The 23,400-nt window shown below is 40.3% G+C and overlaps 1 protein-coding gene across 1 annotated transcript in view; it reads left to right on the forward strand.

The window, feature by feature from the left end:
* Nucleotides 1–23,011, forward strand: part of LOC111142177 (solute carrier family 41 member 2) — a 115,909-nt gene extending 92,898 nt beyond the window's left edge. The window contains exon 11 of the mRNA XM_022495184.1: nt 22,033–23,011. Coding sequence (XP_022350892.1) covers nt 22,033–22,218 — 186 coding nt within the window. The 3' untranslated portion in view covers nt 22,219–23,011. The remainder of the gene's footprint in view (nt 1–22,032) is intronic.
* The last annotated feature ends 389 nt before the right edge of the window (nt 23,012–23,400 follow it).

Below are 23,400 nucleotides of genomic sequence, written 5' to 3' on the forward strand. Positions count from 1 at the left end.
ATTCCATGAAAAATTCATTGTTAAATTTGGTTGTAGAAAATCTTTGCTTCTGGCTGTATCTGCTGTTTCATGTAGGAGAGACAAAATATTTCCATTAAATGGTATAATGACAAGTTCTCAATATACAAAATTGAGAATTGTACATCCACGATTTTATCAAATCCATAATAGTCTTCCAAGCACTGTGCTAGTTGCTAGACAAAAGAAATAGAAGAAATTGTCCCTGGCCTATACAGTGTCTTCTCGGTTGTGGGAGATTGGACTTAATGTGTGAAACAAAGAAGAGCCTGAGACTTCCCTATGACAATAGACTCTTCCTCTGTAACTTCAGAATCAGACTTTTTTTTCTTTTCTTTTTTTTTTTTTTTTTGCCAATGCCTGGCTTTCATTCTTTAAAAGTGCTTTAATACATTTTTTTTTTTCTAAAGATTTTATTTATTTATTTGTCAGAGAGAGAGAGAGAGAGGGAGAGAGAGCAAGCACAGGCAGACAGAATGGCAGGCAGAGGCAGAGGGAGAAGCAGGCTCCCTGATGAGCAAGGAGCCCAATGTGGGACTCGATCCCAGGACGCGGGGATCATGACCTGAGCCAAAGGCAGCTGCTTAACCAACTGAGCCACCCAGGCGTCCCAATACATTTTTTTTTAAAGGGGAGGATCAGATTACATATTATAGCTTGTGAGAACTTCAGTTAATAGCCATAAAGATGAAATCGTTCTTAGCAAGATAGTTAATTCTTATACTTTATATATTTTTTTTTTCTTTAAAATTTTTATTTATTTATTTATTTGACACAGAGAGAGAGAGAGAGATCACAAGTAGGCAAAGAGGCAGGCAGGGTGGGGCAGGGGTAGCGGGGAAGCAGGCTCCCTGTTGAGCGGAGAGCCCAATGCAGGGCTCAATCCCAGGACCCTGAGATCATGACCTGCACTGATTTTAATGTGATTTTAAAAACAGGACTCTCCTTAGTTTTTGTTACTCCCTTTCAGTAGATAGTAATTGGCTTTGAATTTTATACTTATGTGCAAATTGCACAGGTTCATATTCTCAGAAGAATTGTTCTTAGCAAATCTCAAGCCTGCCTTAAATGAGCAAACGTATGCCCCTCAAAATAAAATGTACAATTAGGATATCAACTAATGAATTTCCTGATAAGGCTTTCTGTCTTACAAATGACAGTTCATGGTCATTTTGAAACTTGTGTTTGTTATATGACCACAGCCACAACACAAATGGTAAAAATGAAGAGCAAACATCCTCAATTTCTTATCTAGCAGAACATGCTTGGGGCAGAAATACGGTCTGTATACTTACGAAAAGAAACACTGACCACATCTTAGTTCTGAAGTCACGTTCACATGATTTAGTACCATTTTAACTATGAATAGAGACATGAAATTAATCTTCCCACAGAAGAAAAATATTTTAAGCCAGGCTACCTGTAATCACAAATGTCACATAAGGACAAAGGAAAGAAGAGAGAAGATAAGATCCCAATAGGCGGAATATTGTAGAAAGATCAGAGCTCCTTTGAGTCAGACATGAGTGGGAATTTCTGCTCTGCTACTTATTTTGTGACTTTAATCAAGTTTTGTAACCTCCCTGGCCTTGTTTTTTCCCCTAACTCAGAGGACAGTAATGAGGGCTGAGCTAATGTGTATAAATTACTTGGTGGAATTCCCGAGACATAGCAAGTTTCCAGTAACGGTCGTGGCCGCAGTCTGTCATCATTATTGTCAGAGCCATCATTTCTTCTTTCTCCTCATTATTGGAGCTGGTTGTTCGATGCTCTAAGAACTTTGTTTTTTAAGCTTCTCACCATTCACCTTCCTCTTGGCCCCTCTTCTCTACTGCAGCTCTCTTTTCTTGCTCTTCTGATGGGGACCCTCAGCTTTAGATAGTTCCCTTTCGGGGCACCTGGGTGGCTCAGGGGGTTAAAGCCTCTGCCTTCAGCTCAGGTCATGATCCCAGGGTCCTGGGATCGAGCCCCGCATGGGGCGCCCTGCTCAGCAGGGGGCCTGCTTCCCCCTCTTCCTCTGCCTGCCTCTCTGCCTATGTGTGATCTCTGTCTGTCAAATAAATACATAAAATCTTAAAAAAAAAAAAATTAGGTAGTTCCCTTTCCTTATTTACCCTCATATTGATCTCTCGAGTCTGGACTCCTTGTCTACGTTTCCAGTTGCATGTTGGAAGACATCTCAAACGTGACATGTCCAAATGAAATTCCTCACTCTCCCCATAATCTTACCCATAAGGAAGCCACAAGGGCAGTAGGCCAGGCTTAGGACATACAAACAAAGATCCCTTAAACTTCTTCAGCCTCAGCTCCTGATGCTGTCGAGTTGCTCTGGGATGGGGGAGAGCCTTCCTCACAGAGACTTCATGCCACGTGCACTGCTTGTGCCCCAGATCTTAGCCACCACTGTCATTACCACGGTCCTGCTACTGGTGAGTACATGCAGTGGGACAGGACGACTCCCAGACTAAGGAATAAGTATTTCTGGTCCCTTCCTAACTCCATGACTTTGGCTAAGTCACAACACTGCTATGTGGCTTAGACCCCTCACTTGTAACGTAAGAATGCAGACAGCAACATTAAAGTGACCGTATCATTTTAGCCCAAACCAGGACACTTTTGAGAGTTGAAAGGGAGCTGTTGATAATCAGAATGACCAGCATAGACCATCACCACCCTGGGCAAACGAGGAAGCACAGTGACCCTAGCTATCCCCCTCCTGCATACATGATGTTTGATTTTGTGAATTCCTATTTCTACACTAAAGATGATTTGTTACAAAGCATTGTTGTACACACTGAGGAATATATATGCTACTGTTAAAGTGAGCTGGTAACTGCAACTTCTATTAATATGAGAATTGATGATTACTACTAAAGTAATACTAAGTTAAATTGGCTTTTATGGCTTGGCCAGAAACCGAGGCAATACAGAACATGTTTTCCTGCAAAATTGTATTCCATGTCCAAATAGCTATTTTTTTTTTTCAAACAGCTAATTTGTAATGGGTCTGTTTTTACCCTGAAGTCTGTGTTCAACTCTTTATGCCATAATTTGAGTCATATTATAATCTTCAGTCACATCTCCTCTTAATCTTGTGGGAGAAAAAGAGTACTGGTCTTATCATCTAAAGTGTTCATTCTGAACGCCTTCCATCTCTGACAGTTCCCTTCCCCTTCTTGAAGTTTGGTCATCTCAGCCAATATATATCAAAGTTTTAAAAACAGTAAAAGCAAGTATTTGTATTACATTTATTTTTATTATGAGCCATTCACTGGTAGGCACTTCACGTATATGAACTCACTGAGTACTCACAACAATTCCATGAGCTAAGTTTCGTTATTCCCATTCTCAGGTGAGGCAGTTGATGTAGAGAGAAGTTGAGTGACTTGTCCAAGTCCACACAGCAAGATGGGGTCTAGAGTCTACTATCCTAACCACAGTGTTTTACAAGAATAAGTTTAACACTTTGCTGTGCTCTTAGAGGGTCATAGTTCTTAGGATGGCAATTTCTGAAGACTTAAAGGTATCTCTTTTCTCTGGTTTCATTAGATCTTCTTATTTCTTCCAGACAGGCATTTTGCCTCAGAAGGGCATTCATTCCTCAGAGTTTACACAGAATCTGTGTCTTTTGAAGTCAAGTAAGAATCCAGTCAAGAACACAGATATGTCCTCAGTGTCCTGAGAGAAGGACAAAGTGCTATGGAATTTCAGCAGTGGGAGAGTTTTTTCCTACGCGGGGAGGAAGATGTAGAATGGATAAAATTTTGTTTTGTAGATCCCTAGAAAATACCATTTCAGCAAAAGGAAGTAGCAAACTCGGGGTATTTACAGAAAAGAGTAAGAAAATTTCCAGAAAATGAGGTTGAAAATTATAGATTGTGGCAAGATCATGAAGGATCTTGAAGACTAGACTGAAGAGCTTATTGGGTTTCAGAAAACAATGATTTTCAAAATTAGCTCCACTGGCAACAAACTTGAGGGATCTGACACAATCATCTGATGCGGTAGAGTTTATAGTATGTAAGGTTAAGGTTCTGGGCTCTGGTTTCTACCACTTACGCCTGTGTCCACTTCAGCAAGGTGACCTCTCAGGGATTGTGTTTTCTCATCTGTAAAAATCAACTAAGAACAGACCCACCATGTGGGTGGTTTTTGTTTTTATTTTTGTTTTTGTTTTAAAGATTTTATTTATTTGACAGAGAGAGAGAGAGATCACAAGTAGGCAGAGAAGCAGGCAGAGAGAGATGGGGAAGCAGACTCCCTGCCACACAGAGAGCCTGATGTGGGGCTCGATCCCAGGACCCTGAGATCATGACCTGAGCCAAAGGCATTGGCTCTAACCCACTGAGCCACCCACGCACCCCGGTGTGGGTGGTTTTAAGATGAAATGAGGTTATCCATGTTAAGGTGCCATTACTGTCTCGCTATTTTAATATCATCCTATTCAGCAGCTGTGGATTTTTGGAGCAATGAGTCTCTTAGGGAATCAGTACCTATGGAATCTAGCATTCAGAGTCCCTGCTGTGATTCCAGTGCCCACTAATTCCTTAGAGTTATTCTTCTCAGTACGAATGGTGGCAGCACAGCCTAACCAGAATCCTGGGATAACCAGCCCCTCCCTGAGAGTTCACTGGCTTAGTCTTAGGCAAGTTACTTCATTCCTTGGGGGTCTTATTGTTCTTGCCTGTAAAATGAGGATAATGATTCCTCTTTGCACAGCAGCAATGATGTTTAAATGTGTGGCACACAGTAGGCCTCATTACTTGGTATGCTCATACATGTTTTTATTACTGCACTAACTCAACTCCTATTCCCAGATGGCATTTCAAAGGAAAGAGCTAAGCAACCATGGATTTTATTTTATTATTTTTTAATTTAATTTAATTTTTTTTCAGTGTTCCAAGATTCATTGTTTATGCATCACACCCAGTGCTCCATGCAGTACATGGCCTCCTTAATACCCACTGCCAGGCTTACCCAACCCTCCATCCTCCTCCCCCTCCAAAACCCTCAGTTTGTTTCTCAGAGTCCACAGTCTCTCATGGTTTGTCTCCCCCTCCGATTTCCCCCAACTCACTTCTCTCCATCTCCCTGTGTCCTCCGTGTTATTCCTTATGCTCCACAAATAAGCAAAACCATATGATAATGGACTCTCTCTGCTTGACTTATTTCACTCAGCATAACCTCCTCCAGTCTTGTCCCTGTTGATACCAAAGCTGGGGATTCATCCTTTCTGATGGAGGCATAATACTCCATTGTGTATATGGACCATATCTTCTTTATCCATTTGTCTGTTGAAGGGCATCTTGGTTCATTCCACAGTTTGGTGACTGTGGCCATAGCTGTTATGAACATTGGGGTGAAAAGAAGGGCCATCTATTTTATTTTATTTTACTTTTATTTAGGATTTTATTTATTTATTTGTCTGAGAGAGAGAGAGAGAAGAGAGCATAAGCAGGGGAAGGGAGAAGCAGGCTTCCCATTGAGCAGGGAGCCGGACGTGGGACTCCATCCCAGGACCCTGGGATCATGACCTGAGCCGAAGGCAGACGCTTAACTGACTGAGCCACCCAGGCGTCTCTTATTATTATTATTTTTTTTAAGGAGGCTCCATGCCCAGTGTGGAGCCCAATGTGGGACTTGAACTCATGACTCTGAGATTAAGAGCTGAGCTGAGACCAAGAGTCAGATGCTTAACTGAGTGAGTCACCCAGGAGCCCCAACCAGGGGCTTTTAACAGGTTGACTGACCTCATTCACATTCTTTTGTCTCTCCTCAAGATTTAAATTCACCAGATTTCAAATGGAAAGTAAGGATCTCTTTCTTTCTGTGTTACTAGTCTGCCTCTGTCTCTTAATTGGTTTCTGTCAATTTGGGCTGAAAGGAAAGCCTGAAGAGAATGACAGAGGAAATGTGAGGGGGGAGATCAACTTTCCAAGAATTTTTTTCTCTCTCATTATAAAAATGTCTACTTTAGCTTTGGGATTTGATGAATATGGTTACCTTAACGTAGGCAGTTGAAACAGGTGAATTTTTTTTAAGATTTTATTTATTTATTTGACAGACAGAGATCACAAGTAGGCAGAGAGGCAGGCAGAGAGAGAGGGGGAAGCAGTCTCCCCGCTGAGCAGAGAGCCAGATGCAGGACTCGATCCCAGGACCCTGAGATCATGACCCGAGCCAAAGACAGAGGCTTTAACCAACTGAGCCACCCAGGCGTCCCGAAACAGGTGAATTTTTGAGATTCTTTTTTAACCTTGTGATTGTGTTTTTGTGATACGATAGTGTGGTGATGTTACTGTAGCTTAGGTGGTAGGTTCTGGAAATGGAGACACTTCCCTAAATCCATATTTATGATTAATTCTCTAGACAAGTATGCTGGGGCTACAAGCCAGTCAGGCATGGAAGATGAAATGATTGTCTGCCTCATTGGAGGCATAGCATGCTGGATCCCTGGGTAGCACAGCATTGAGAAAGGGAACTCTTTTCAGGCTTGTCGACCCTGATGAAGATGAAGGTAGGGCCAGAGGAGCTGAGTCATCTTTTTCTAGTGTTCTGGTTCGGATGTAACCAGCCATGCTCTGAATCCTGCTGAAATCGCAGACATGAGTTAGAGGACTTCTCACATCACCGACAAAAATCTTATAACACAGCCCCGTGAAAGCACTTAATTGGAAAACGTAAAAACCATTACTCAAGAAATCTGCCAGAATACAGTCTTTTTTGGTCGTGATCCCAGAATATTCACCATAGAAATACTGACCTGATTGATTTTGTAATTAAACATTTTTGGCTTATTTTAAAAAATAAATATTTAGGACCATACACCACTTTTTTAAATTTTGAAGCTAAATGTCCATGTTAGTTCTAGTTGTATTATTAAAAGGAATGTTGGGGCGCCTGGGTGGCTCAGTTGGTTAAGTGTCTGCCTTCGGCTCAGGTCATGATCCTGGGGTCCTGGGATCGAGCCCCACATCAGGCTCCCTGCTCAGTGGGGAGCCTGCTTCTCTCTCTCTCTCCCTCTGCCTGCTGCTCCCTCTGCTTGTGCCTTCTCCTCTTTCTCTCACACAAATGAGTAAATAAAATAGTTAGAAATAAATAAAAGGAATATTTAAAGGAAGTCAGAGGAGGATGAGACCATCATTGGGTATCTCAAAAAAAAAAAAAGAAGACAGAGTGGAATTTATTGCTCACTGTTGTAAGGGAGCTATGCTGGGATCAGGCAGATCTCTCCAGCCCGGCAAACTGCCGATCTTACATAGGAGTTTAGGGGAACTGTGGAGCTAAGGGATTGGCAGATGTTCAAAGGCACGAGTGGGTTGACGCCATCTGTAGAAGTATGGTTACTTGGGTGTGACTAATGTTGTTTGGTTTGTCCCCAAGCCGTATATGTCTTGGACTGAATTTGTTCCTCATTGGCTGCTTCAGAAGTAAGGACGGTCATTGACGGGCTGGCTTTTAAAGAATGTTCAGTAATGTAAGTTGTTTGTTGATTGAATGGATTCAAAACCAGTTCTGATGGCTCTTGGTTACATGGCTAAGGAATCATCAGCGTTTTCCTGAGAGTGCGCGAACTTTCTAAATCCCCAGTCTCTGTTTTTGTTCTCCACTCAGTCGAAGCTGCAGGAGATCATTAGGGATTGCACAGACCTTCACCTATGTTGCTGGTTCTTCTGGAAGATGAGGTTTCATTTGTGAAGATCTGATGTCATTTTTTTTTCCTTTGAGTCATTTGCTGAAACATCTGCCGGCACAGTGGCTTTTGAAGAATTTGGGGCGCTTGACAATAAATATCAAAGGACTGTGAGGCAAATGAGGATGATGAGAAGTATTAGAAGGGACTCCAGTATAGGTCACTAGCATAACCTAAGATTTTTCAGACGTGACCCAGATAAGAAGTCTTAAGCATTCCTTAGGTAGCCAGATTGCCTTTCCTTTCTTTTTTTTTTTTTTTAAAGATTTTATTTACTTATTTGACAGAGATCACAAGTAGGCAGAGAGGCAGGCAGAGAGGGGGAAGCAAGCTCCCCACTGAGCAGAGAGCCCAATGTGGGGCTTGATCCCAGGAGCCAAAGGCTTTACCCACTGAACCACCCAGGGGCCCCTAGATTGCCTTTTCTTCAACTCAGATAGAGATTGCTTTATTTCATCTGTAATGTTGGTCAGGTATAAGTAACATGAGTGTTAGTAGTGGTTTTGGTTGGCCCCAAGAAAGTCTAAAACCATTCCGTTAGCTGTCGCTGCAACTGTTATTTTGATAGTCTTGTGTGGAAGCCATCTACTTTGTATGGTCATTTCTGTTCTGAGAATCTTGTGTTGATAGTCAGTTTTCCATGAATCATCTGTTTCTGGAGGTTCTCTGCAGAACCTGTTTTAGGTTCTTGACTGGTATTACTGTCCAGCTCTGCTAAGGTCCCTTCCATCTTTTTTTCCAAGGGATTTTCTAGTTGAGTCTTACTATGTTTGGTTTTGTTTTCTGGTTGAGTCTATATTATGTTTGGTTTTGTTTTTAGTTCAATAATGGGCATTTCTTTCAGACAAGGTTGTGCTTGAATGTAGACAGAAAGACCAGGGATGATGTCATTCATCATTGTAGACTCAGCATCAGCCCCTGCCTCTTTAAGTAAATAATTCTCAAAGAAATATCCAGCTTTATAGTATTCTCCGATTATTTTAGGCATTTCAGTCATGTTTCTTCACACAGATTCTGATCTCATTGAAAGCAATAACTGTGTTGTATTCTTTTCTTAATGAAGCTTATCACAGTATTTTCTGTGTTAGGTATAAATAAATATTTGTTAAATTGGATTCAAGATGTGCTGAGTGTACTTTGAGTGTCTGGGCAAATACTGACACAGTTCCTCATTGTCTGAGCAGAAGAAGCCAGACCCAAAGAGATACATAACATATTGTTACATTTACACTAAATACAGATAAAGGCACAAAGAACAACAATAACAAAAGTAAATGAAGTTTGATAACTACCTTGTGTCAGAATAATAACTGAGGCAGAGTAACGAACAACAGCTTGTGGCTTCGAATTCAAAAACCGTTTGGTGAGTAATCGGGAACGTTCTCTTCTCACCCGGATTTGATGAGCCACTGTTCTTGGATACAAGAAGAATAAGAACTAATATGTATTAAGTGCCTGTTAGCTGCCAGACATTTTATCCTTATTTCACGTAATCCTTTTAGCAGTCCTCTGAGATGTGCATAGTCTTCCCTACTTTCCACATGACAAATCCTAGAGACTGAAAGCTTAAAAAATTTACTGGAAGTCACAGAAGCAGTTAAGTAATAGCTAAAGCTTGAACTTAGATCTGTACTACTCCAAAGTCTTTTTCTCTCTACTCCATCACAAGATCAGTAAAAGGACTGAGAATTTAACCTGGTAATCTCATTATTTATTAGTAGAGGATGACAGAAAGCGGTCCTATACTCTAGGGCAGGGATCAGCAAACTTTTTCTGGAAAAGGCCGGATAGTCAACATGGTCTCTGTCACAAGTACTCAACTCTGCTGTGACAACACAACATAGACACTGTGTAAATAAATGTAAATAAATAAATAAATACAAATCACACGGCCGGGTCCCAGCAAGGCTTTGCTATGGACACTGGAGATTAAATTTCTTACAATGTTTGTGTGTCACAAAATACTGTTCTCCCTTTAATTATTTTCAACCATTTAAAAATATCAAAACCATTCTTAGCCTGTGGGCCATACAGGTGCCAGGCCAGATTTGGCCTTTAGGCTGTAGTTTGCTATAGGCTATTGCTGCAAAGAAAACTCTTCAGAGTCCTTCTATATATTTTTTTAATTTATTATTTTAAAAAATTAGTTTCAGAGGCAGAATTTAGTGATTCATCCATTGCATATAACATGCAGTACTCATTCCATCAAGCGCCCTCCTTAAGGCCCACCCCCCAATTACCCCATGCCCCCACCCACCTCCCCTCCAACGACCCTCAGTTTGTTTCCTAGAGTTCAGCATCTTGTATGGTTTGCCTCCCTCTCAGTTTTCATCTTATTTTATTTTTCCTTCCCTTCCTCTGTTTTGTTTCTTAAAATTCCACATATGAGCAAAATCATATGGTATTTGTCTTTCTCTGGCTGACTCATTTTGCTTAGCATAATACCCTGTAGTTCCATCCACATTGTTGCAAATGGCAAGATTTCATTCTTTTTCTTGGCTAAGTAGTGGTCCATTACACACACACACACACACACACACACACACACACACACCACATATCTTCTTTATCCATTCATCTGTCATTAGACATCTGGGCTCTTTCCATAGTTTGGCTGTTGTGGACATGGCTGCTATAAACATTGGGTGCAGGTGTCCCTTCAAATTACTATGTTTGTATCCTGTGGATAAATACCTAGTAGTACAGTTGCTGGGTCATAGGGTAGCTCTATTTTTAACTTTTTGAGGAACCTCCATACTGTTTCCAGAGTGGCTGCACCAGCTTGCATTCCCATCAACAGTGTAGGAGAGTTCTCCTTTCTGCACATCCTCACTGACATCTGTCATATTCTGACGGGTGTGAGGTGGTATCTCATTGTGGTTTTGATTTGTATTTCCCTGATGCTGAAAGACGTTGAGCATTTTTTCATTTGTCTGTTGGCCATTGGTATGTCTTCTTTGAAGAAATGTCTATTTATGTCTTCTGCCCATTTCTTCACTGCATTTTTTTTTGTTTTTTGAGTGTTGAGTTTGTTCTTTATAGATTTTTGGATACAGCCCTGGATCAGATAAGACATTTGGAAATATCTTCCCCCATTCCATAGGTTGCCTTTTGGTTTTGTTGACTGTTCTCTTTGCTATGCAGAAGCTTTTGATCTTGATGAAGTCTCAATAGTTCATTTTTGCTTTTGTTTCTCTTGCCTCTGGAGACATGTCTAGCAAGAAGTTGTGGCCAGGGTCAAAGAGGTTGCTGCCTGTGTTCTCCTCTGGGATTTTGATGGATTCCTATCTCACATTGAGGTCTTTCATCCATTTTGAGTTTATTTTTCTGTGTGGTGTAAGAAAATGATCCAGTTCAAGTCTTGTCTGTTTTTAAAGGTGGGCTGGCTTACAGAGTTGTAAGAGTTCTTTATATATTCTCGGTACAAGTCCTTTGTTATATACATGCATTGAAAATATTATCAGTCTACACATTGCTTCTTCATTTTCTTAACCATATATTTTAACAGCAGAGGTTTCAATTTTAATAAAGTCAGCTTATCATTTTTTTTTCATTATGACTAGTGCTTTTCTTTGTCCTAAGAAACCATTGCCTATGCCTGGCTTATGAAGGGTTTCTCCTGTTCCAGAAATTTATGGTTTTAGCTCTTTTTGTTGTCTCTGACCCATTTTGAATTAATTTTTGTGAATGACAGATTAAGGTTCATATTTTTCCTTATGAATACCCGGCTGTTCCTGCACCATTTATTGGGAAAACTATCCTTACCCGCCTTGAATGACCTTCAGGTCTTTGTCAAAAATCAGTTTATGTATATGTGGGTCTGTTTCTAAATTTTATTCCGTTCCACTGATGTATATGTCTATTCTTATGCAACTGTTTTCTTTTGAGCCTTCACATGTTTTTTTAAATTTTAGTCTCAAAAGAAATCATGTGTCATTCTTCTTAATTGCAAACTCTCTTCTTTATGTGGGTCTCAGTTCATTTATAGGAGTGTTTATGTTTTTACAGCTACGGATATGCCAAGTAACCAAAACTAATGTAGATGTTTTTCTCTATGATCCCTGCCAAATCAATATCCTTTTATTCTCTGCTCTTAACATAGAATTCTCAGTGTGCTAGGATTTCAACAGCAGCAGTAATTATATTTATGAATCTCTATGTGATACTGTTTCTCTAACCTTACGGAAGTCCAAGTGGATTATGTCTGGGTTTCCATGCTTGTCACTTGTCATGGCTGCTTTTTTTAAGAGGTGAATTAGATTAATTATGCATGTTCCTTCCTTTTGTACTCCCGACTCTAATTCCCTGCCTTTCTCCATATTCTGTCTCTAACCAATAACTTAAAGAGACCCTTCTGTATCAAGAAAAGATTGATTTTCAAATCTCTGTCATTTCTTTGCCTCTTCCTTTTATTTCCTCCCATTAAAATGAGTTGTCTTCTTTTCAGGGTTTACCTTTCTCATGTCAAAGAAGTTCAGAACTGTACTTCTGACCCTTTTCATTTTACCTGCACCTTTTTTTTTTAACCTTACCTACCTTTAAAATGTTTTCCAGGCAGTTCTGTGTTCTTGCAATATTTCTTACTCAGTTCCTGTAGATTTCCAAGTTAACCTTTTTTAATCTGTTTTTTGAGACCATATGTCATCTAGTAAAGTGAAAAAAACAGATTTCTCTGCTGAGCTTAGGCAAGAAGGGGTCATCGTTTTGGTCATCGTTTTCATGGGCATTTTTGTTCTAGTTTGAGCTTCGTTTCATATCATAAAGCAACATACACTCATCGTGGTAAAATTGCCAATAATCCCCACACTCAAAGACCACCACCACAAATATTTTGGTGTGCTATTAAAAAAATATTTTTAAAAAGATGATTTCTCAAATTTATAATGCATATATTGGAAAGACATACAATAAATGGTTTTAAATGAATGAATATTCTTTTTTTTTTTTTTTTCCAGTGAAATGTTTTACTAGGCAACCCGTAGAAAGTCCTCCTACCTGAAAGGGAGATGGTAGCTCTCCATGCTACCATAGCAGAGCAATCTGTGGGCTTTGGGCCAAGGGTGAAGGAAGAGCACCTAAGTTGCTAAGAGCCTGGTTTCTCCCTGCTGCATCTTTTCCTTAATATTCTGAGGATACTAGCAGCATTAAAGTAATTTAACTCAGTAGGAAAAAAAAATCAATAAACATTCATTTCCTATGGCTATTTACATGTTTTATTTCTATCTGTTTCCCCCTTTTTAGTGACTAAGAAACATCTTATTTTGCTTCCCCATCCCCCTTTTTTTTTTTGATTTTCAGGTTGTCATATACTAATGTTAAGTGACATTAATTATCACTGGCTCTTTGCATGATTGGAACAGAATGACATGGTCAGACGAGGGAGCAAGCAATGGTGGGATTAAATGGGCCAGGGTTAATGAACACCCAGCCCCCCAATTTTTTTTTAATTTTAATTATCATATTAAATGTTGAGTAGATGAACAATAACGTGTACAAGGTATGAAGAAGAATAATTCAGTGAACACCAGGACACTCACTAGTCTATTTAAGAAGTAAAACACTACCAGTATCCTAGTATATGTACCTTTTAAAGATACACATTCTAAAAGTTTCTTTTGGATAGAAGGTCTTCACCATTTTTGTACCGTGGACTCCTTGGGAATATTACGGGCTCCTTCTCAAAATAAGGTCTATCCATTTCCCACCTTCCTCCACCTGCCACCTTACAAAAATAGTTCAGACCAAAGAAAAGTTGCTTTTATTTAAATATCAGGAGTAGATTGAATTCCTGTTGACTGATAATCCTAAATTCTTCTGAGCAAACGTTTATATATTCGATTTTAATGAGTAGGGTTTCTAGTCTGGGAACTGGATTAGGGAAGCATATTTTGATATGGGAAATAAATTCAGCCTTTGTAAGTTAGGAGTTTTGAAGAACCGTACTAATTTGCTATTCCTCGTGTTTATTTGCATCATATTTCTAAGCCTTCCTTCCCTGAAGAATCATCTTTCTTTACACAATACACAAGGCCATTACTGGCATTCAGGGCATTGAGGGAATGCTAGTACGTGGGAATGTTGATTTTAGCTCAAAGAAGGAGTTGGCCAAGAGAATCAATATCGTCCAAAGCAAATATATATTTTTGTACTTTGGACATTTATTTAAATTCCAAGCAATACTTCTAGAACATGCAGAATAGGCTACAAAGTTGCCTTTTCAGAAGGTATATTTACCCAAAGAATTTATGCATATTTCATAAAAAACAAACATGATGTAAAAACAGTCTACCCTTGGTTTGATTTCAATGTGTTTTTGCAGTGAAAAGCATGCATTCCTTAAATAATCATCTAGTTTTTTAAAAATAAAATGTTTCATTAAGAAGTATGTGATATTTACTGTGATTTTAATAGTTCATTACACTGTGTTCCAAAGAAACACTGAAATCCTTTCTTAACTTGTAAAAAAAAAATTAATAAATTGAAACCTGAGTGAACTTTAAGTCATCCTAATACCTTTAAAAAGAAATTGCGTGGGAAGGGAACTTAAATCCAATTAATGGAGTAAGAATGTGGGAGGAGGTGGGAGGGGATGGGAGTAGTGAGGTAAGCTATTGCTGTGTAGTTCATGACAACAAATTTCTTACCTTTGTACTGCAGAGCTAGAACAGACTATGAAGACATTTCTTTTAAAGAAGCCTAAACTGGGGTGCCTGGGTGGCTCAGTGGGTTAAAGCTTCTGCCTTGGGCTCAGGTCATTATCCCAGGGTCTTGGGATCGAGCCCACATCTTGCTCTCTGCTTGGCGGGGAGCCTGCTTCCTCCTCTCTCTCTCTCTCTCTCTCTCTCTCTGCGTGCCTCTCTGCCTACTTGTGATCCCTGTCAAATAAATAAGTCAAATCTTTAAAAAAAAAAAAAAAAAGCTAAACTAAGGATCAGAGAGAAAAGTCACATTGGTTAGTGAGTGTTAGAAACCAGTCCATTCCAATAAGTTTTGTTTTTTAAAGATTTTATATATTAGAGAGAGAGAGAGAGCTAACATGAGTGGGGAGGAGGAGAAGAGGGAGAAGGAGAATCCCAAACTGACTCCCCACGGAGCAGAGAGCCCCACATGGGGCTCCATCCCAGGATCCTGAGATCAAGCCCTGAACGGAAGCCAAGAGCCAGCTGCTCAACCAAATGAGCCACCCAGGCATCCCCCAACAACCTTTTAAATAAAGATCATAGATTCAGCATAATAGCCGATGAACAACGAGGGTGGCGTTAATAGTTATTGAGTACTGACTGTGTAGAGACGCTTGCTTACCCCTTTATACATACAATTTAATTCCTGCAACCCGCCCATGAGTTAAGTAATGGATTTCTCATTGTGAAGGTGAGGAAGGCTTGACAGGTTATTCCCTCATTGACAGTAATGCGGTCATTCATCAGTAGAGCCCGTTCAGCAACATAAATTTGTTTCCAGCTTATCGTGGATAAGTGTTTTGCTAGAAATCAAGAGATCAAGTAGAGAGATGACATTGTTTTCTTTCTCCTTCCAGAGATTTCTATGTGAGATGCCTGGAACGTAACATGTCAGATGTTCATGTTAGAGCAGTAGCTTTCGAATGTTTTTGACCCCAACACTCAGTAAGATGCATGTTTAGGGGGTACTTGGGTGGCTCAGTCAGTTAAACTGACTCTTGATTTTGGCTCAAGTCATGATCTCAGAGTCATGAGATGGAGTGAGCCCTGTGTTGGGCTCCACCCTGGGCATGGAGCCTGCTTAAGATTCTCTCTCTCCCTCTCCTTCTCCCTTCCCTTCTCTTAAAAAAAAAACAAGAAAGAAAAGAAATATGTTTATACTGAAACTAATGCACACATACATAAATAAAATATATAAACATGTGTAATTTCATAGCTGAAACAAAATTTGTATGAAATACCCTTATTAGCATGCTAATACTTTTTATTCTAACCCATTGTATTCTATTTTATTCTAGTTCATTTCTTAAAAGACCAGTTACATTAAATTGAGGTCATAGCTCATTCATGGGTCACATATTGAAAAAAGATATGTTACATGTTTTAAAAAGTTCTTTTATGTGTGTGTGTAAAAAACTACATACTATTGGTCCTCTAGAGCAACTCTAGCTATTTCTATTATTTTATCTCTATGTTGTACTTGGATTGCTAATTCTGCTTTCTTAATTTAAGAAATTATCTATGGACTGTTAGTCACAGTAGATGAGGACCTGGCCATCTTACGCCATGCCTTATTCCCCCAACTTTCTTCCTCCTAATATAGGAAGGCTCAATTTTTATTTAATGAATAAGTATTGTTTATATTCTATGACTATAAATATCATTTATCCCAGAGCCAAGTCATGCATTATATTTTCTTTCTTTTTTTTAACATATATTTTCTTTTTTTTTTTATTTCTCTCTCTCTTTCTCTCTCTCTTTTTTTTTTTCCCTGAACATAATGGCCCTATTTTTTCACTGGCATCGTTTCCTGTGTACCAGTCCTTAATTTTTTCCCCAGTGTCCCATCATAGCTGTCACACATCTATACTTAGTTTTTTGCCCCCCAAACTCCGTTGTATCAGATAATTTGCCATTGGCCTTGATTGTGGAGACCTCATTTCCAGTGTGCTCCCTCTGCCTGCTGTATCTAGACTCTGGCTCCCTGGCCCAGTGCACGGCTCTCATCCCAGAGCCACCTTCCCTCACTGCTCTCCTCGGTTGGCTCTTCTTTTTCCCTATCCCATTTCCTTCTCTCCCTCGGTTCTCCCCTCATTTTGTGCCAACACATTTTCAAGAAAGTTCCGAAGAAAGAGAACATCGGAGAAAACTTCCTGAGTGCATGCATGTCTTAAAATGCTATCGTTTACCCTCAATACTTGGGTGAAAATTGACTGGGTACAGGATTAGAGATTAGAAATACCTTTCTCTCAAGATTTTGAAGGCGTTGCTTCCTTGTCTCCCAGTGCTGCTATTGGGAAAGTCAGGTTCTTGTTCCTTCATGTAGGACCTGTTATTTATTTATTAATTTTTTTATTTGAGAGAGAGAGAGAGAGAGAGAGTGCACACTCTAGTGCACACATTGGGGTGGGCAGAGGGAGAAGCAGACTCCCTGCTGAGCAGGAAGCCCATTGCGGATGCAGGCTCCATTCCAGGACCCTGGGATCATGACCTGAGCCATCCAAGTGCTACTGTTTTTTTAAATCATAACAAATATTTATTATTTTCTTTCTATGTGGTGTATACTGTTGTAAGTATTCTGCACTATGTCATCTATGAGATAGGGATGATTTCCTCTATTTCACAGGGAGGAGACGGAGGCGTGGAGAGTGTGGGTAGCTTGGAGTAGAGAAGGCTGTTGACTGAGCGCTCTCCTGTCGGAGGACCGGGGGTCGGCCACTTAACTGGGAGCCTTCCGAATTTGAACATCTGATGTCCTCCCTAGGGGGGAGACACTCCTGCCTGCCACTGTTTCAGAACAAAGCAAGGGTCTAAAGGAATCACGTTGTTAACTATGCAGACTTCCAATTAACCCTTGTTCTTCAAACTTTATAGTTTCTAGTACTTTTGAGTCCTGTGACTTTCCCCTTCAGTTTCTCTAGAAAATGTCTCTATTTTCCGAGCTGGGGAGAACAGTTGCAAGAATCGTGAAAGAATTAGACCTTGGCCTACTCCACACACAGACACTTAAGTACCCTTTTGGCATTAGCCCCAGCACCACGTGGTCCTCACAAGTCTGGACCTTTCATGGACTGGACAGGACACACCGACTTCCTCTCTGGGGTGTCCCCCTGAGTAGGTGTACTAAGAGGTGGCTCCGGCAGCCCTGGTCAGTGACTTACCGCTGCCCTGGCTGCTCCCATTTTCTTAATTATAAAATTCTAATGTGCAGGAAGTTACAGGAGATAAAATAGCCTCGTATTTACTACCCGGCTTTATCAACCCTTAACAAATTATTTAAGCAGCTGCTTCAAAATGATCAATAAAAATGCATCATGTATATGGCTGGTGCCTCCTGCGTATCACTTCCTGGTCTCATTGGAGTCCCTCCCGAGCCGTTATCTAAATTGGTATGTGTCACTGCCAAGCATGTTTCTCGAGCACTGCTACGGAATGAATCTGTAAATAACACATCGTATTGTCTTTCATATTCATAAGCCTTATTGGAATCGTACTTCATGTAGTCTCCTACTGCTTTCTGCTTTCCACCTTAGGCTTTTGAGACATACTCCTCTTGATTCGTGGAGCTCTTTTTCATTTTGTTTCAGCTTCTCTGTAGGGTTCAGTTGCGTGACCTGAGTTAATTTATTCGTTCCTTTGTCAATAGCCTTTTGAGGTTATCTCCAACTTCAGACTTCCAGGACGTTGGTGCAAGGAATGTCCTTATGCATTTCTGAGACCGTGCCTGCAGAGTTTCCCAGCAGAGTTTCTGCAAGTCCCCCAAGATGTGGGTCCTCTCAGTCCCTTGGGTAGCCACATGGGACCGGGATCAGTAGAGTTTCCAGGCCAGTCTCCTTCAGCCATGAACAGTTTTATCCTTTTACCCATGTTGGAGAAGAAAAAGCGGGGGGAAATCATGTTTCATGGGACGCCTGGGTAGCTCAGTTGGTTAGGTGGCTGCCTTCGACTCAGGTCATGATCCCAGTGTCCTGGGATTGAGTCTTGCATTGGGCTCCTTGCTCGGCCGCGAGTCTGCTTCTCTCTCTGTCTCTGCCTATGCTTGTGCTCGCTCTCTCTCTCTCTCTCTCTCTCATTCTCTGACAAATAAATAAATCTTTTTTTTTTTTTTTAAATCATGTTTCTATGTGGAATTGGTGAATTGAAGAAATGCCCATCTTCAGATCTAACAGAGACTGCCGAGCTGGTCTGCAGACTGGTTGTGCTAGTTTATGCTCCTGTTGCCAATGCGGAGCTCTTTTTACCAACTGATGTTTAATAATGTGGGCTTTAGTGTTAGACTATAAAATGGGTTGGAGCCTGCCTCCGCCCACGGGCTGTGTCCCCTCAGTGTGATCTCTGGCAGGCTTCCTATACTTCACGTATGCCTTCGTGCCCTTTTATGTCAAAAAGAGGTAATCATAATCCATAGCATATTCTAGAGGTATTTTGAGGAGTAAATCAGTTCATGTGAACCTCTTTGAACAGTGCCATCTCCCCGTAAAAGGCCATTTTAGAAAAACAAGGTTCACTATTACTGTTGCTTAAAAATTGATTTTTGCCACTCAGATGAGTATGAAATGGAGTTTAATGTGGTTTAATTTGCATTCCCTTATTATTAGGTAGAGCATCTTTTCATATGTTTATTAACACTTTCAATTTCCTTTTCCATTCTATTGGGTTGTTCCTTTTTCTTACGGAACCGTAGGAGTTCTCTGTATATTCTCTTTAAATATTCCAAATGCTAATTCTTTGTCGGTTATATACAATGCAGAGCCTTTTTTCCCACCCCCCCCAAGCTTGGGGCATGATTTCTAACTTTATATATGGTGTTTATTGAACCATGGAAATCTTTAATATAAACTAATATTTTATGCATTTTACTTATGAAATCATTCTCCACATCAAGGTCGTATAAAACTTCCCATGTATTGCTTTTTTGTACCTGAGTCTTACCTAGAATTTATTTTGGGATATGCGGTACAGATGCTATTTTATTTCTTTCTGTATGAATAAACATTTGTCTCCTGGGGTCAGCACACCTTCTCTGCAAAGGGCCAGAAAGTAAATATCTTGGGGTTTGTGGACCATATGGTCTTTGTCACAACTACATAGTTCTGTCATTGCCGTGCCAAGCAGGTCACGTAACCTCTCAGACTTGATGGCTCCAGATGAACAAGAGTGTCTAGTTCATGAGAATGTTGCGAGGATTATAGACTAAATGACAGGAAGTAAATAAATGGGTAGAGTGGCGTTCCGATAAAATTTTACTTACAAAAACGGGCAGCAGGTTTGGCCCACAGGCTGTAGATTGCCAAATCCTGTTCTAGACAAATCTAATCCATTCAGTGCAGATGTTAAACAAGGAATTCCTAAGTTGTTTACCTATCATATATGTATGATAGTATATACTACATAAATTTACGTATATAAATATATGTGAACTTATCCTATATAAATATATATAATACACATATAATACAGATTTATTTCTATTTCCTGCCAATCCCATAGAAATAACCTACCCTGTTCTCTTCAAAACTGCTGTTTCCTTCTGGACACATTACTCACTCATAGCATGATTCTTTATTGAACCTCCGTACATTCCAGGAATATAGAGTTTACTGCGGGACTTGGTCTGTTTATAGACAACCCAAATTGTTTTTTTGGAAACCGTTCTGTCTTCTGGTAACTTTTCTCCCATAGCCTAAAACTACCCTCTGAAGCTGCATATTATAAACTAGTATCTCCTGACGCCATGACCTTAAGTTTACACCCCCCACTCTCCCTACACAGAACAAATCATTCTTGTTCTCATGGGATCCTCTGTGTCCCACTGATTCTCATGGATTCGGTCAAATAGCAAGGGCGTGCTTGGGGAGCCAGTCACTTTGCTAGACACTGGAGACCCGGGGGAGCGAGTTCCTATGGAAATAAGGTATCTGGAGCGGAACACACTGCCCAGCTGTGGCCTGGCCCACCCGGGGCCCAGTGGATGGCGCTCTGTCTTGGTCTGTACATTATGCTTTTAGTGACGTAACCTGAGTTCCTGCTGCTTTCTTACCTTTCTCTTTCTGACCCCACCCCAGACTGAGGCTGTTATTAACTATCTCAAAGTCAGTGTGGCAGACATGAGGTCCTTTTGGGTTTTCTTCAGATGAGAACATTTAGGCTCAGAGTGGAAAGAAGCTTGCCCAAAGTCATACAGCTGATAAATGGAAATCAAATCCATGTCTTATCTTTTCCAAGTCCTAATGTTCCATGCTTTCTCCACATATAACACAGGTTGTCCTGATGGAACTTTCTGTGATCCCAAAACAGTCTTTGCCAGGGAAACACTAAAGAAGAAACAGCCTCATGCAAAAGAAAATGGGGCTTAAGACGCAGCCTCTCTCTCTGACAGGTGTCCAAAGACATCTAAAGTTTACTCATTTGGAATGGGTACATGTTTGTCTCTCTGTTTAGACAAGCCAGTCTCCTCTCTGGCAAGGATGTCAGAGCTAACCACAGCACACAGAAGTTTAGAATTCAAGGCACCTCACCTCCATGACCAACATGTCAGAACAGCAAAAGATAACAGCCCCTTGGTGTAGACTCTGGACCGGGGGTGGGCTCTCACTGTCTGGGAGGCCACAGACTGTCACAGCAATGCCACTCTTCAGATCTACTAGTAGCAGACATCTGGTGAAAGCTTACTGTGTGCCAGTGACTGATGACTTGTTCTGTTATTCTCACAACATTCTCATGAAGTACGTGCCATTATCATCTCTAACGTTCACTTGGAGAAGGAGCATCTGAGAGGTTAAGTGACTTGCCTGCGGTTGTTGAGTGGGTGATGGAGGAGGGCTCACCGCCACGCCACTGTTCCTGCCAAGTTATCTAAAACCAGGGAACATTGACCTCTCTAACCCCAAACCCCTTTTTAATACTAAAGGAGCTTAGAAATTAGAGGATCCTCCTCTATAATTCGAAGAAAAGAAAATATCTGATCCCCAAATTCAAAGCATTCTGATGGTCTCATTTTCCCGATAGCCTAGAAAATACTTAACATCTGTCACCTTAGTGTTTGAATCACCCTTTAAAATATTTGGACGCTGTGTCTGTATCTGAGCATCTGTGGAGACAGGTCATTCCTCATTGGACCCTTCTGGTGGTGGTTCTTAGCATTGACTGGCACTTCCCCCTGACAGGCCACCCATGGCCTTCTAATTAGTAAGTGAATGGTTGGTTCCGCATCGTCATTTCATTTGATACACCTGCAATAGGAGAATGTTATTCCTTATTTTAATTTTTATTTCCTTATATGTCTTCCTTCTTCACAGGTTTATCATATAGAGAGAAGTTGAAACAGGCAGTGGTTTGGCAACTGTGCAATACTGTTAAATATTAGGCTTACTGGGATTTGGGGGAAGCTTGAAGAAAATGATATGGTATATGGGAAAAATTGAAGAAAAGTTATTAATTGCGGAGATACATGTCATTTTTTTCTTGTGAGAAGGAAAGTTTCCTGCCAGTTAAATATTTCTTCTTTTCGAGCGTGGTTCTTGACTTTGACATATGCTCTTCCTTTCAGAAAGCTGTGGTATAGACGTATGGCCCAGTGGGCCTTATATTTACTGGACCAGGAATGTCCAAGCCACAGGAATGATCTCTGGTGTTTTCTAGGTGTTTACCTTGCTGTGGATTGCTGACTGGATGGTGCATCACTTCTGGAGGAAAGGGAAGGACCCGGATAGCTTCTCCATCCCCTACCTGACGGCATTGGGTGACCTGCTTGGGACAGCTCTTTTAGCCTTAAGTTTTCATTTTCTTTGGCTTATTGGAGATCGAGATGGGGACGTTGGAGACTAATAAATCCTACAAACTGTTCTCAAGTCCCAGCAAGGAAAACACAAGACAACCACGTATGACTCTTTTTCAAAAATCTTAAATCAGTAGTTGACTTCTACCAGGGTAATCTTTAGTTGGCCCTGATTCAATTAAATGGCCTTAACATTTTTTTAAGGAATTTGTGTTAAAACCAGAATGAACAGTATTTGTGCTGCTTTTCATAGAATAAATGGTAATTTGACATAGATGTAGACACACGCTCAAGCTCTGAAATTAATTAAATAGGAAAGAATATAAGATGTTTACAGTGAATAATTAAAAATCACTGATGTAGCAGAAATGTAATTTATTATTGTTTAACTTAATAATACCAGATTTGAGGAAACTGAGTTCTACTTCAGCCTGTCTTGTCTCAAAGATGTGTTGTCCTGCAAATCCTACTATAAAATGAAAAGGACCAAAACCAAGCCTTTAATAGTTTTAACTATGCCCATCTCTCTGCTAGCTGAGGATAAATGATCAGCTATTAGCTCCCAACCTGACTTAAATATGTTCTGCTGAGCATAAGATAAACTTACTTTTCCCTGTGCCAGTGTGAATTTAACTTCAGCTCTGTAAGGTCTTGGTAGGCTAGCCTTGAAACACAGAATGACCTCGAGAGATCTTTAAAGAAAGCAGTGGGTCATATTTAACCATTGTTTCAGTGAAAGAATTTTGATCTTTCTAAGAAGACTGAATAGTCAAAACCAGAAGATAAACTGGGATGCATTTGTAGGGACAGGATGGTGTAAGAAATTGTGTGTGTGTGTGTGTGTGTGTGTGTGAGAGAGAGAGAGAGAGAGAGAGAGAGAAGAACAGAGAGAAGGCAGAGAGAAGTGTTGGACGGAGAACAAAGTCTTGGATTGTTGATAGCAAAGATTATAGTGCTATAGAAATACTAACTTTATGTAATTATTCTTAAACACATTTTATTGATATGCTTTTATCATTTGGTCTGCAAATTTTGCTACTCTCCAGGATTTACTATTTATTACCTGTATTGTAATTTTTTCTTATGAAAAAAACTACCATTTAATATCACCGTGATTTTATTATAAGATTTTGAGTGAGCAAGTGATCCATTTGCTCTTTTGAAGACGTTTGTTGGAACGTTTAGGCTTACTGTTTTAAGAGAGAAGTTGGTGGGTTACCTTAGTGGTTGGT

Source organism: Enhydra lutris, unplaced genomic scaffold, assembly GCF_002288905.1.
Source record: "Enhydra lutris kenyoni isolate GAN:26980312 unplaced genomic scaffold, ASM228890v2 scaffoldscaffold7, whole genome shotgun sequence".
Lineage (NCBI taxonomy): Eukaryota > Metazoa > Chordata > Mammalia > Carnivora > Mustelidae > Enhydra > Enhydra lutris.